Source organism: Gavialis gangeticus, unplaced genomic scaffold (genome assembly GCF_001723915.1).
Source record: "Gavialis gangeticus isolate Ggan-Ray unplaced genomic scaffold, GavGan_comp1, whole genome shotgun sequence".
In the NCBI taxonomy this organism is placed as follows: Eukaryota; Metazoa; Chordata; order Crocodylia; family Gavialidae; genus Gavialis; species Gavialis gangeticus.
In genome coordinates, this window is record NW_017728993.1 from 24,149,590 (window position 1) to 24,164,532 (window position 14,943).

Sequence of the window (14,943 nt, forward strand, 5' to 3'; positions counted from 1 at the left end):
ACCCCCATCCTTTTCTATGTCCATGAGAAGGCCTTGGCAGTGACCCGGGAGGTGAACTGCGTGACCGATTTCATATCAGAGTGCGAGGAGCAGCTGCAGGAACTGAGACGGCAGAAGGAGAAGGGCTTGCTGTACGGCATTCCTGTCAGCATCAAGGACCACATTGGCTACAAGGTGCTTCCATCTTTCCAGCCCATTTTCTGTAAATATTGGGATTCTAAATGACCCTCTGTTTTCTTGTTTTGAGGACGACAGGATGCTTGTAGATGAACCAACGGTATGCATCTACAAGTGCCTGACAGCCTTAAAGCAACCACTGCCTGCTAACAGCTAGAGGTGCAAATCTTCCAGTAGAGTCCCAGTCAAATTAGTGTCATTCATGAGGGTATGTAATCAGGCCAGGGGTGCATGTGCTTCCTTGGAGGATCCATGGCATGAAGAATGCTAAACAAACAAATACAAAATCACATCCTCTTCAATAGTGGCAGAGCTCTCTGTTGCCTGAAATGTTTGAACTTGCAACATTGCTAACAAGAGTTTGTGTGCTGCTTAGTTCTGTGTCCATCAACATCATCATCATCAATCTGTGTCATGCTAGCACCTAGGAGGCCCATCATGGACCAGGACACCAGTATGGGAGGCTGTTGAATCCACTCTGGATAAGTCTTCATCATGGTCTTGGTGTGTGCTCCTGCATGTATTTTTTGCTCAACCAAGCCTAGTGGTCACACACAACTCCCTCAAGCCCATGCTTGTTTGAACTTTGAGCCTCTACTTGTTTGTGTGGCTGGAGATATGGGTCAGATGGACTGGAGTCAGTCCCCTTGGTAGTGACGAGGCTGGCATGAGTTTTGAGTCCTTCAGGTCTCTCAGTGCTGCTCCCACAGTCCCACACAGCAGGATTTCCTGAGATGATGGAAAACCTTCAACTGACCCTAGTCACCTTATATTGTAGACTTATCACAAAGAGCATTTGAAAGGTGTGTTGTGTTTTCAATAATCATAAAATCACAGACAATGAGAGATGGAAGGGACCACAGGAGGTCACATCTAGTCCAACCCCCTGATCAAAGTAGAACCTGCCCCAACTAGATCATCCCAGCCAAGACTTTGGGCTTAAAAACCTCCAAGGATGGAGACTCCACCACCTCTCTGGGTAACCTGTACCAGGTGCTTCACCGTCCTCCTAATGAGAGAGCTTTTCCTAATATCTAACTTAAACTTCCGTTGCTTCAACCTGAGCCCATTGCTCCTTGTTCTGTCATATGCCATCACTGTCATCAACTCTCCAGCTATAAGATTCCCATGCTTCAGGGTTTCTCTTGGGTACCTGCAGTGGACAGGAAGACATTTTTCTTCTTGAATGTCTTGGCTTCTGAGGTCTTTTTGCCTTCCTCTGAACCGCTAGACACTGGCTATGGCTAAATGAGAGATTGGCTTGAATGTGATGGTGCTCCAAACAGTATGAGACAACTCTCAGGGTAGATCTTGCTCTTATTCTTAGAGATTAAACCAATCAACAGATTTGTGGTCAGGAAAGATTTTCCCTTCCTCTCCCCTTTGGACTCTTGAGGGGTTTTTCCCTACTTCAAGAGCCAAGAGCACAGCCCTCTGCAACGAGGGCCATCATCATATTTCAACCTAACAAATCCACCGCCCTGGCAGTAGCCAATGCGTTGGCAGTGCCCTGCACTCCACCTGCCCCCTCTGCTCTTTCTTTACTTTATTGCAAGGGTTTTGTTGCTGCTCTTGGGGTTTGTACTGAAGATCCTCAGTTTGTTGGGGGTACTTTATGGCTGTGGCTGGGAGAGGCCAGAGTGAATACTCTTGTGAAACCTTTTGGAGAAATGTCCCTTATATAGCTCCTGCTATCACAGGGGATTGGACGCAATGACCCACCTGATCCATCCCAGTGCTATGCTCCTAATGGCTTGTGCTTTTAAAATGGTAAAGATGGAGCAGATCCAAAGAACATGTGGCCCACGTCTCTATGTCCCTTGGCTTCCCAGGGCCATGTCTCCACCTGCGGCTTGATCCATTACCTCGGCTCCCCGGAGGAAGACGACAGTGTATTAGTCAAGGTTTTAAAGAGGCAGGGAGCAATTCCATTCGTGAAGACCAACACTTCACAGTCCATGATCAAGTAAGACTTCTGCGCTCTTTATTCAGGGTTACTGAACTCTTCCTGCCCACCCATATCATTAGGTCATAGAGGCAGTCACCAGCCTAGCAAAAGGGGCCTCGATAAATAAAGTCCGCACTTATTCTCAAGTCTTCCCTAGTGAGGATGAGATGATCCTCTGAGCTCAGGCTGACTTTCACAACCCTGGATTTTTGACTTCTTGACCACAAGACTTATCTGTTCAGCAGCTGGACCTGGGGCAGCCCATAGTAAGCTGTAATCTGGAAGGCCCAGAGATTACTTCTTGACCGGCCTCTACCCTTTGACCTGCCCAGCATGGACAGTCTTATCAGGTCTGCATAGCTGAGCAGGTCAGAGAGGTTTCCAAGCAGTCCTGGCAAGGTCTCCCCTAACACCCAATCCCTGTTTTACTGGGGAATTGAACAAACACCCCAATAGATGCCAATAACCAGCTTATCCCTTTGGACCTCTCCCAGCTATGACTGCAGTAACACCATCTTTGGCCAGACAGTGAATCCTCACAACCATAAGAAAAGCCCCGGCGGCTCCTCCGGAGGGGAGGGGGCACTGATCGCAGGAGGAGGGTCCATCCTCGGCTTTGGGTCAGACATTGCTGGGAGCATCCGCCTGCCCTCCAGCTTCTGCGGGCTCTGCGGGTTCAAACCGACGGGCAACAGGCTGAGGTACGTCCCAAGATCTGAGTCCTTCCTGGGAACAGCTAGGCATGGGTTTACAAGCAAGCTACAAAATGACCAGCAGTGAAGTGCAAGAGGCAAGGATTTCCAGAGTAATATTTTTCATTGGACCAACTGTATAGTTGGGATCGAGTTGACAAGCTCCTGAATGCAGGACGTTCTTCATCAAGTCACTTTAGGGTGACATCTTTTATTGGGCCCTTTGTATAATCCTTGTCTCTCGCATAATTTATGGGCTATCATGGCTGCGGCATCACTCTCATGCTGTCATAACACAGTAGTGACATCTGATTTAAAATCTACCCATTGAAAAACAGCCTGATTCACTGGTTCACATATGCATGAGGAGGGAAGCTAAGAGAGGATAGCTTTCTCTCATTATGAGTGAGTTAAATTATTCAGCAAGCTCAATGGGAGTTCACCAGGGCTGGGATTTCACCTCCATTAACATATGCAGCTGCAACAGAGATCTCTGGAGACAGCCTGGTCATGATTTAGGAGTCAAGGAAAGCTCTGACTCTGTTTTCACGTAGACTCCGGACAGGTATTTCTGCAATGTTGTAAGTCAGATGCAAGTGTGATGGTGACCTGAATACATACACCTTGCTAGCTGGTTAGTAGTCAGAATGCCTAACCATGACTGACTACATCAGATCCATCAGGAAACAGAAAATATACTGTGTGGGTAAGGTCTGGAGAGCCGCAAAGGTCTTAAAATAAGACATAGGGGCAGTGAAAGCCATTGGTATCCTTGCACAAACTGAAACCCATCTGTACTCAAGCTAATTCCCACAGTCTTCTAGCAGTGAGCAACCTCTTTGGGATACTTCACCTGCCCTTCACAGCCTGACCTCTGGCACGTTCTTCGCATCCCTGTTTGACTTCATGAATGTGCTTTGTTTTGCATTTGCCTTTTTCTGTAGCATCTCGGGTCTCGCCAGTCCCATAGATGGCATGAGATCGGGTAAGTTGTTGTCTTCCTCCTAAGATAGAAAATTCACCTACAAGCATCCTCTTATGTCCCAGGATGGAAGGGATAAGCCTCATCTTGGAGTATGGAGTGTACTCAGATGGAGTATCTTGATTTGTGTTAAGCCAGGATGTCCAGGGGGTCTGGAGCAGGGGGGGAACAAATGTGGACCTCAGCTCCCAGTCTTGGAGTGTCCCGCCTAAGCCTCTTTTTTAGACACGAACCTTGATGGTTTAATGTCCTTAGATACCAGGGATCTGACATGCACCCAGAGGAAATGGGCGGGTGTTTTCCTAATGACTTCAGCCATCCCTGAATCAGGCTCCCTATGCTTTGCTTCCTGAAACTGTGGGCTTCTACTTTTCTTTTCCAGTTAGTTTCATGGTGGGGCCCATAGCGAGGGATGTGGACAGCCTCGCTCTGTGTATGAGGGCACTTCTGTGTGACGAGTTATTCAGCTTGGACCCCACCGTGCCACCCCTTCCCTTCAATGAGGAGGTAATAGAAGCAGACTGTGCCAGTGGTACTGGGTGGGGAAAGGCTTTGGATGTCAGCTTCGAATATACCCACAATTTGATTGCATTGCAAAGGGCCTGGACAGATGACATGTTGGCACTGTTGAGTATTACAATGTTTTTTCTTCCCACATGGAAATAATGATGGGCAGGGGTGGACCTGGGGGGCTGGTGTTCAGTGGTCCCCCCAGACTTTAACCCCAACTGCCTGGGAGGGGCAGTGGCATTTCTATTCAGGCAGTGCTGAGGGAGTCAATTGACTTCACAGCTCATTATCATCTACCTGATTCCTGCTAATCTCCCTCTATTCTATAGGTGTTAATGACCCTTTTTCCTTCTTTAATGGTCTTGATGTTCCAAAAATCAGTTATCCTTTCATCTGTCATTTTGCTATTAGCCATTCCTGGTAATGCCTTTCATCTATTTCACAGCCCTGAACATTATTTTAGCTCTAGCTAAAAACTTTAACTCATGGTCATATTAAACTCGGGTGCACATTGACTCAAGTGTGCACATGACTGACAAGTGTTAGATGCAATGTCAAAAAGGTTAGTTTTTATTTTCTGAATCTGAGTAGGAGATGAACATTTAACTATAATGACTACAGACTACTAAAATAATTTCTTTGGGCTGTTTTGGCCTAGATTGTTGTGCTTTTTAAATTTAATATATAACCTAGCATATTAGAGTGCATTCCGATAGAGTTATATTTGTTTCTGTTTTGATCTTAAACTGAATAATATGGCACTAGGCCATCTAGCATATTGGTATGTCTTCTAGTTTCTCTTTAACTGGAGAAAATGTTTCATGTTATATGTGACATTTATGCCACCTTAAATTTACTGCACAGTAAATTAGTGCACAGTAAGCAGGAATAGGCCGCTGTCTACATGTGCAGGCATTAAAGCACATTAACACGGTGTGTGGACTGACTTAGTCCCAAGTCAGTCAACACACACAGTGTTACTGTGCAGTAAGGCATCTTCATGTGCGTTACTGCACAGTAACTAAATTGGGAATAAATTTGATACCTGCATGATGCAGATACCAAATTTATGATCAAGTTGGCATCAATCACCATATTTACTGCACAGTACAGGCACGCACATATAGGCACACACCCATACTGCACAGTAAATATGCACGTGTAGATGTGCCCCCAAAGTAGCTGTTCACAATACAATACCTCTCCACTAGGTGATAGAGATAGGGACTAGCGAAATGATTCTTAACCAGGGTGTCTTGAGATCCTTACAAGGGTGTAACACAGGAATACTGTTTCAGCTTCCCACCTATCCCCTTTGCATTTCTTTTCCACAGTACCTTTGAATGAGCCTCTATTACCCATTGAATCCTTGTTGAACCTCCCCGGTGAGACTATAGTATGATGAGCACTCCCATCACTGCATCTTTCTACATGCTTGGGCTTCTTGGAAGAGTCTTTTAACTCAATGCACCTACAGTGGTCAAGATACTAAGTGAAGGTATCTCTTCTTTCAGGTGTACTCCAGCTCCAGACCCCTTCGGATTGGGTATTATGATGGCGATGGCTATTTCCAGCCCTCTCCTAGCATGAGACGTGCTGTCCAGGAAACTAAAGTGCTTCTCAAACAAGCAGGGCATACGGTATGCAGCCTGACTTGGAAGGTGTTATTAGGATCTGTGGATAGTACCAAGTCCCTGTGGCACCTCTAGCAGATGAAAGAGCATCACTGTTTGGTTTCCATCCCATGTTCAGAGCAGCTTGAGGCCGCTGAGATTTTGGAGCTCAGCAGGACATGGACCAAAACATCGATGAGTCCATGTCACTGGGACAATATGGAGGGTCCCCTCATGTGAGCGTCACGTCCTTTCATTGCCACGATTAAGAGGTGGATGTGGAACACAGTCGCTCAGGCTGAATTCCCAGCCTGAGCAAACTCAACAGGAATTTTGTCATGGGCTTTAGCGGGGCTGGGATTTCACCCACATCTTTGCTACCTCTTGAACTGTGTTGTTTTTGTCACACAGCTGGTCCCTTTTGCTCCCCCTCGGATCAATTATGCGGTGGATGAGCTGTTCACCAAAGGCATCTTTTCTGATGGAGTCTCCACTTTGCTGGAGAAGTTGTAAGTAGACTCTGCAATGTGTTATCAAGAAAGCTCTAAGCAACGCAGCCTTTGAGCTCCAAAATGCCTATGGAAACCTCAAGAGAAATAAGTTGCCACTTATTTTACTCATGCAAGTGGAAGATCCAACAGGCATGTTTTGGACAGGAAGTCGATTCTTTGTTGGGAGGAGTTAAGATCGACATTAAGTAGGCTATGTCAACCCATTTCATCCATCTGTCCATCCTGAGATTTACTCCAGTGTAAAGATATTGGCTTAGGGTTGAGCTGGAGATAACAACATATTTCACCAGGATTCATATACAATCAAACTGACATTGGTTGCAGTAGGTAAGTAGTGCCTCAGCATCTTGTTTTCTCTGTTGCCTTCCAGCGAAGGAGATATTGTGGATCCCACCTTGAAGTCCCAGATTAATTGTTACAGACTGCCGATTCTAGCAAAGAAGATTCTGGCTCTCCTCTTAAAACCAGTGGTGAGTTACATCGGGCTCATTTGCTTATACAAGGAAGATTTTCTGGAGTAAAGTTAGTGCATCCTTCAACTGGATTAACTCCTGGTGCAGATGATCTTATTCTGGAATAAGAAAGTCTTGTTCCAAATTAGTTTAATCAGACATAGCTCATTTGGGATAACTCCCCATGTAGATAAATTCTTAGGCTCTCGGGGAAGCTGTTCCAGTGTCAAAACACCCAAAAGGTCTTCCCAGTAACCAACCTGGTTACAATTTCACCCCAGCACTTCTTGTCCTGCTTCATTTGAATGCCGAGAATAATCTATCACCATCCTTTGCACATCTGTTTGTATTCAAGGGCTGTTATCAACTCTCCCCTCAGCCCTCTCTGCTCCCCACTAAGCAATCCCAATTCTTCCAACTTTTCCTCAAAGATCCTCTGATCATTTCTGTTGCCCACTGCTGGACTGTTTTCAGTTTGCCCGTGTCTTTTCCTCGGAAGATAGTCCATGGTGATGAACCTACGTGGGCTGAACGGGAGATGAGTTAATCACGAAGGACTTGGCAAAGGGACTGCAAAATGGGTGAATTTTGCCAACTAATTCACTACCACTTTTTTCACCCATTGAGCCAGATCTTTGGTGGTGTCAGTCGACATGGCTCTGCTAAAATCAAACCAGCTGAAGATCTGCTCTCAGTCCCTCAGACAAAGCACCCTTGAGTCCACCGGAAAAATCACGGTGACCGTGAACCAGTGGCTTTCATCTCTGATCCAGCTGGGTTATTCCTGTGCGTCTCCGTCTGCTGCGCTATGGAGCTAATACAACATTTTATTTCCTTCCAGTATCCTCGAATTGCTGGAGATCTGAAAGCGCTCTGTGGGGCTGGGTAAGCAGGTTTTCTTTTAAACATCATGTTCAAATAGGCGTGGGGATGGGGAGCTTGTATGAAGGATAGTAAGGTTTGTAGCTCTCCTCTCTCCAACTGCAGCAGAGGAAATTTAGGCAGGAGATTAGGATGGTTAAGCTTTGGAGCAGGCTACCCAGGAATTTCCAGCCTTAGAAATTTTCAAGAGATGGTTAGGCAGCGACGTGATGGGAAGGTTTAGTCAGAGATGATCCTGCCTTGAGCAGGGGGCTGGACTAGAGGACCTTATGAGGTCCCTTCCAGCCCAACTTTCCTATGATCCCATCTTAAAACACAGTGTCAGCTTCACCGACCTTGGGATGGGTGGTTGATGGCTGATTACAGGATAAAACACATGCACAGCTTGAGGTATGGTCTATAGCTGTACCAGGTAAGGACTTTATTTTAGCAGCAGCTCATCGAGGAAGAGCTGGCTAAGCCTGAAGCAAAGCAGAATTTGCATTGGTGCATGCCAGCATCCAGCCTGCTGTGCAGGTGACCCAGCTCTTGACTTATGGCTAGGGGTGTTCTTCTTAGGCTGGGATCCTACAGGTTGATTCGTGAGGCCTTTTCCTCCAGGTGTACTGATCATCTCGGCTCGGTTTTGGCCCTTATGGGCGCATCCAGACGAGCATGCACGTGTGGTATTCGGTGCCGCAAACCCATCTGCAGTGCCACACGCCACATATGCCACACCTGCAGGCATTCTCCACGCTGCTAATTTGCAGGGGGGGTTGACACTGGGAGATCCCGATGTCAAAAATCCCTACACCTAAAAAAAACAGCATGCACCATCGGAAACCAGAGCCCGGCCAGCCAAAGTCACACTCCAGCTGCCAGCCAGGCTCCCTGCTTGGGGATTGCCAAAACTGCAACCCCTGGAGGTCCCCAGGATCCCAGGTAAGGCTGCAGGGGCCAGCCCAGGTGCCGATCCCAGCCTCCCCTACCCCACTGAGGACAACGTGCTGCACGCCAGAGCGTGCGTGCATGGGGTTTCCCAGGGACAAGTTGCACCGGCACACGTTGTGCCACTGCTCTTTGTCCCTGGGAAAATGCATGTTCCCACTCATGTGGATGCATCCGATGTGGCTAAGTGCTCCACCCTCTTGTTAGCTATAAACCCCTATTTCCCCCCTGGGGTGTTGGTGGGATTTGTTAAATGCTTGAATTTCTCCACCCATTTAGATGCTTTGCAGGATGGCAAAGACTTTGTGTTTCAAGCAAAGGTTAAAAACATGCCTTGGGGGTTTCTTGGTGGTGCTAAGAATGACAGTCCTCTTCCAGCTCGGATGGAAGAATATCGTGAAGATTGCACGTACTGCCAGAGAGGAGATTAGCCCCTTCCATCTCATTGCAGCTCTTGGGGTTGTAGAGCAATGGCGCTCAACATTTTCAGACTCAAGGCACCTGTCATTAGGTTCGAGGCCCCTCTCAGAAAATGCCAGCTCCTGGTTTTCACTTCTCTTCTGACTACAGAAAAATCCTAGAGCTATTACTTTATGGCAGAGCGGTCAGAAAGCCTACCGCAGGGCAGAACGGTTGTAACAGTGGGGACTGCCATTTGAAATCTCTGAGTTTGTCTTGTGAATCGTGTTAGCACCGCTAACAGCATTGACACTGTGTGGCACCCTTGAAAGGGTCTTAAGGCACGTTGGGGTGCTGCAGCGCCCCGGCTGGGAATCGCCGCTCTAGAGAGACTGGAGTCAGGCAGAAGTGGCTCACGGGCATCAAGTAACAAACTCAATAACGCTTGTGTCTTGAGAGCCTAAGAGCTGGAAGCCAACACCTCCGGTGAACAAGGTCTGCCCGTTGACTTGAATGGACGCTGGGTCCAGTTCAGGGCTGGATTAACCCTTTAGTGGGCCATAGGCAAACAAACTCATGGGCCCCAGGCCGGTTGAGACCCCCCTCCCCACCCCGGCGCTGCTGCCTGCGGGGAGCAGGGCTTGGAGACGCCGCTAAGAAACAGCCCCCGTGGTGGCGAGGCTGGTGGGGGTGAAGGGAAGCAAAGGGAAGAAAAGGGAAGAGGCCGATGGGCCCATTCGTGCCACCGCCACGGAGGGAAGGACCAGGGCCCCCCGCAGCTTAGGCATGTGCCTAATTCACCTGTGCATTAATCCGGCCCTGGTCAGGTTATGTTCAGAGCCAGAAAGACCTGGATGAATGAGCACAGAGACCCAACTCCTGCGCTACTCCCTTGCTCTGTGACTGCAGGCCAGTTTCTTCCCTTCTCCACCTAGCTTTCCCCATCCATGAACCAAATGGGGGGAAACATGATGTTTGCCCCATCACGTTGCAAGGATGAGGTGTGGGAAGACAAGTCAAGATCTCTACAGTGCGCTGGACCAGGAAAGCGCTCTAAACACACCAAGTTTATTTATCTCAGGTCTGTGCCTTTTCCAGGTCAGTGAAAAACCTGTGGAAGCAGGACGCTGCCCTAGCGGTAATTCCTTTTTTTCTTTTTCCCTCACTGTAAATAGCAAAGAGGTTTTCTGGGGGGAGAGAGTTAATGTGTAAGTGCTGGTGGCTCACACAGCTGGGATGGATCACAGATTATGTTATACAAATGCATTTTCCCCTGGGAGCTAGGCCATTGCAGGGGGGATGATGCATGGGGAGGTGTAGATTGCAGGGGAGTGTGCACTTGGGTATGGGTTGGACTGGGCATATCCTTAATCTTCATGGGTTTGTCTTTAAGCAGCCTTCTCCTTGCCAAGCAGGGCTTCACAGTCCCTTGGGCAGCAAAAACCCTGCTCTCTTCAGTGACTGTGGAGGGCGCAGTCATGAGGGCTTGAAGGTTGGGGAAAACCATGCAACGCTACCTCTGCGGGGTATAAGCCTGGCTGAATATGCAGCAGGACGGACCCAGGGAGAGCAAAGCTGGGAAGTCACCATTCAGCAGATACCCACCCCATTGCCCCAGCTGCCCCCAACTTGAAACCGCTGGCATGATGCTGCAGGAGGGTGGCGTGGGAGCTACACAATGGCCCCATGGCCTGAAGGAGAATTGCTCCCTTGTCCAGCCCTGTTTCTCCAAAACTTGTCCAGAGACTTATCACAGCTCAGCTGGAACCAGTTAAGCTCTGTCCTGGCCACAGGACTGAAGCTAAGGGTGGTGTCCTGCAGGTCTCAGCTGGTTTACATTTGGTCTCCATCCCTCTAGGTTTACTGTAAGGAATTCATTGCTAAATGGAGGAAGCTGCAACTCAATGTCATTTTGTGTCCTGCTCTGGGCCCTGCCTTTAATGAGGGATATCCTGGGAAGCTCTTTGGTAAGCCCCCCAGCTGGGTCCACCTTTGGCAGTTCAGGGTCAGCCAAGCAGCACAAAGAAATAAATCAGGATGGTGACCTTTCAAGACAGACAGGGCTTTATCTGGCCCAAACCAAAGATCCACAAGCCGTTGTGTATCAAGCAGACCTCATTGCTCAGACCCCACTTGTCTGTCTCCAGTTCATAGCATCAAAGGAAAGTAGGGATGGAAGGGACCTCACAAGGTCACATCTAGTCCAGCCTCCTGTTCATAACAAGACCATCCCTGATTAACCCATCCCAGCCAAGTGTCTGTTCAACCTGGTCTGAAAATTTCCAAGGATGGAGGTTGCACAACCTCTCTAGGCCACCTGTTCCAACGCTTGACCACCCTCTTAGCCAGAAATCACCAACCTAAACTTCTTCTCCTCCTTGTCCTGTCCTCTACAGCCACCGAGAAAAGCCCCTCTCCATCCTCTCTATCATCACCCCTTCGGTATCTAAAGACTGTTGCCAAATCCCCCCTCAGTCTTCTCTTCTCCAGACTCAGTGACCCTGGTTCTTTCAACCTTTGCCCCTAAGTCTTACCTTCCAGACACCTTATCATTTCTGTTTCTCTGTGCTGGATTCTCTAATTTGCCATGGTGACTTTAAGGAACATAACATAAACTTGAGTGGAAACATCTGAGGGCCAAACCCTGTTCAGTTTACTCAAACGGGCGGTCTTGCTGGCACCCTGATCAGTGGCAAAGGAGTGGAGGTGGGGGGTCTTTTTGGCAGGGATGTGTCCAGGAGCTGTTACCCTTTGCGCTGTGTTGGTTGTGGACCTCTACGAGACAACCCTGTTGAGCTGCCAGGCAATGTTCTGCCCATTGTCTCTTCCAGCTGCCACGTCCTACACCAACCTATACAACGTCTTAAACTTCCCCGCTGGGGTCGTGCCAGTCACCACCGTCACGGAGGCTGATGAAGAGCAGCTGAACCGTTACCACGGGCATTACCGTGATCCCTGGGATAAGAGGCTGAAACAGGTCAGCCAATAGGAAGGAAAATAATGACCTAATGAAAGTCTCTCTGCTGAAATATTGTGAGGTTGGGGCTCTCGGGGCTTGAAGCGCTGTGTGGATGGGAGAGATCAGCCGCAGGGAATACTAGTTCTATTGGACATTTTCCTGAAGACTCAAATGTCTTTCCCCTGGCCATGCTGAAACTGTCCACAAGCAGTATAAGAGTGATGCTGTAGCCATGATGGTCCAGAAACAATGCAACAGGCAAGGGTCTCTCTTATTGGACCAACTGTGTAATTGGGATAAAGTTAGACAAGCTTTCGAAGGTAAGACATTCTTCCTTAGGTCTTCTTTAACTGTATCCCAACTACAGAGTTGATCCAATAAAAGAGATCACCCTACGAAATCCTTGCCTCTTGCATAAACAGTCCTCAAGGCAGTGCCCCTGGATCCAAGAGAATGAACCCAGTTTTCTCACTGGAGCTGCTTGTGGTTCAAGTCCTGTGGTCCCATCTCAACTGCAACCAGCTGCAAATCATGCCCATGAATGGCATCTTCCCTCAGGAAGCCACTGCAGTCAGATCTGCTTGGTTTTTCCCTTCCCTTCCATGGGAAAATGGGGTATAGGCTGGTCCATCTCCTGTGCTTTCAGGGCAGGCATCAGTGGCCTGTTCTGAAGGCTTCAGTGGGTGCATCTACATGAGCAAATTTACTGTGCAGCAACCCAAATTACTGCACAATAACCAAAAATGACTGTGCAGTATGGGCAGCATCTACATGTGCATGCCTGTACTGCACAGTAAATATGGCAACTTATGCTGACTTTGGCATAAATTTCATACCTGCATCATGCAGGTATCAAATGTAGGCCAATTAGTTACTGCGCAGTAATGCACATGTAGGCACCTTACTGCACGGTAACACTCTGTGTGTGGACTAACTTGGGACTAACTTTAGTTAGTCAGTATTACTGCACTTTAATGCCTGTACATGTAGATGCCAGCATAAACCTGCTTACTATGCAGTAAGTTACTGCACAGTAAATTTAATGCAAAGTAAATGCATGTGTAGACACGCCCAGTAGGACCTAACTGGTGTATTAAATCTTGTGCAGCCCTTGGAAGCTGGGGCATTTGGGTAACGTGACACTGCTCCTGTCTCCGCTGCAGGCTGTGGAAGGAGCCGTGGGGCTGCCCGTGGCTGTGCAGTGCGTGGCCCTGCCGTGGCAGGAGGAGCTGTGCCTCCGCTTCATGAAGGAGGTGGAGACGCTGGCCCGTGGGAGGAAGAAGTGCATGTGACTGCTCAGAGGATGCTTGCCTAAGGGGAGCCCAGCTGTGTTTCAGTAAAACCTTGCTTGCATTGCTGAGTCTGTTCCACCGCGGTGAGGCTGGTCTCTGTTAATTTTTTTCCGAAAGTCTAAAGGGCAAAATGTGAGTAGGTGAGTCAATGTGTAGCCAGGAGCCACCAAGCCAAATAACCCTAGAGGAACACCAGCAAAACCAGCACAAGCACTAGGCATTCACACCACGGTCGGTATTTGCATATCCAGGTACATTTTTCCATGGAGGGATGGGATCCATTTGGGTCCCTGGGTGCTGACCTCACTCCATGGTAATGCTTGTGTTGCCTGGCCTTGCTATTTTAGGTAGTCAAGCCAGCTAGATACAAGCCAGCACTGGGTATGTCCAATACGGCTACAACTACACCATTGACCATTGTGTACAGGTGTCTACATTAGTGCAGCACCCAGCACCGCAGGCGCCTGAGCTTGGTGGCAGCCAAAAGACACCAACATTGTAGAAAAAATAAACCAGCAATGTGCATTCCCAGATCCACACAAGAGCGATTCTTCTATCCTCTACTACCAAGCAATGTGCAGATCACGGGTTAAAAGCCTCCCTACATGCCTGTTCTTCTGTGATGCCTCCTCCAGGTGTTGTAATTTTACATCTCACCTTAAATTTGGAGAAGAAAAAGAGGCTGGAGGTCCATCCACCCCTTGTTCCAGGATTAGCAAAAAACACTTGGAAGGCACCGTATTTTTGTAGAGTAGAAGACCCTATCCCGGTGGGTTTTTTGACTAACAGTGTTTCCCAAGGATCAGGAACAGCTTTCATGCTCCTTTTAAAAGAAGCAAGTCTGACTGCAGTTCAGCGGGAGTGCATGGCTACACCCGCTTGTTAGCTGCCGGGGTGAGGTGTCCACCTACCGTGGATACCGTGATGAGGAGGGTGGTAGACAGATGGAGATGGACGCAATGTCCATAGAGGCTACCAAGTCATCCGGCCTAAGGAGAGGTTCAGGTTCAGCTGGGTCACTGTTCAGCCCAGTGTGAGGTTACGCCAGCGCCCTCTCATTGACGTGTCTGCAGTTATCTCTGGTAGGATCCACCCCAGTGGAAACGAGTCTTTGGGGCACTGCCTCCCTCCGATGACTGTGGGAATTTCCCCTCCTAAGGTAGAATCGTGCAATCACAGACAATGAGGGTGGGCAGGGACCTCAGGGGGTCACATCCAGTCCCCCTGCTCCAAGCAGAACCAGCCCCAACTCCATCATCCCAGACAAGGCTTGGTCTACCTGGGTCTTCAAAACCTCCAGGGATGGAGACTCCACCGCCTTTCTGGGTAATACCAACATGCCATCATGTCATGGGCCCCTTCTCCCATGGGACTCTGTGTGCACACGTGTGGGAAACAGCATGGCCATCGCTGCCAGAGAGAGACCCTGGCGCCCCAGGAGGGGGGTCAGGCCTGGGCGTGGGGGGTATCGGCCTTACGTGTGCACGGCGCTGCCTGGTGGTTGTGCTCTGCCCCCCCCGCCCCGATCCACTCAGTGAAGGGCAATTCTCTGGGGCGAATCTTGCCGAGTGTCCAGGGGCCATTTGACCCCCCCCCCC

General features: G+C 48.8%; 1 protein-coding gene and 1 long non-coding RNA gene across 3 annotated transcripts in view; one reads left to right on the top strand and one right to left on the bottom strand.

Annotated features, from left to right (window-relative positions):
• LOC109286697 (vitamin D3 hydroxylase-associated protein-like) overlaps positions 1 to 13,427 on the top strand; it is a 23,001-nt gene extending 9,574 nt beyond the window's left edge. Inside the window, exons 3-15 of one of the 2 annotated variants that reach the window (XM_019501370.1) lie at positions 31 to 174; positions 2,010 to 2,143; positions 2,620 to 2,826; positions 3,762 to 3,802; positions 4,182 to 4,306; positions 5,824 to 5,949; positions 6,334 to 6,431; positions 6,805 to 6,904; positions 7,728 to 7,771; positions 10,193 to 10,232; positions 10,953 to 11,061; positions 11,926 to 12,071; positions 13,217 to 13,427. In XM_019501370.1, coding sequence (XP_019356915.1) covers positions 31 to 174; positions 2,010 to 2,143; positions 2,620 to 2,826; positions 3,762 to 3,802; positions 4,182 to 4,306; positions 5,824 to 5,949; positions 6,334 to 6,431; positions 6,805 to 6,904; positions 7,728 to 7,771; positions 10,193 to 10,232; positions 10,953 to 11,061; positions 11,926 to 12,071; positions 13,217 to 13,345 — 1,443 coding nt within the window. In that variant the 3' untranslated portion in view covers positions 13,346 to 13,427. The remainder of the gene's footprint in view (positions 1 to 30; positions 175 to 2,009; positions 2,144 to 2,619; positions 2,827 to 3,761; positions 3,803 to 4,181; positions 4,307 to 5,823; positions 5,950 to 6,333; positions 6,432 to 6,804; positions 6,905 to 7,727; positions 7,772 to 10,192; positions 10,233 to 10,952; positions 11,062 to 11,925; positions 12,072 to 13,216) is intronic. The other variant, XR_002094652.1, reaches the window with a different exon arrangement.
• LOC109286701 overlaps positions 9,982 to 14,943 on the bottom strand; it is an 11,373-nt gene continuing 6,411 nt past the window's right edge. The window contains exon 3 of the long non-coding RNA XR_002094654.1: positions 9,982 to 9,991. This is a non-coding gene — a long non-coding RNA (uncharacterized LOC109286701). The remainder of the gene's footprint in view (positions 9,992 to 14,943) is intronic.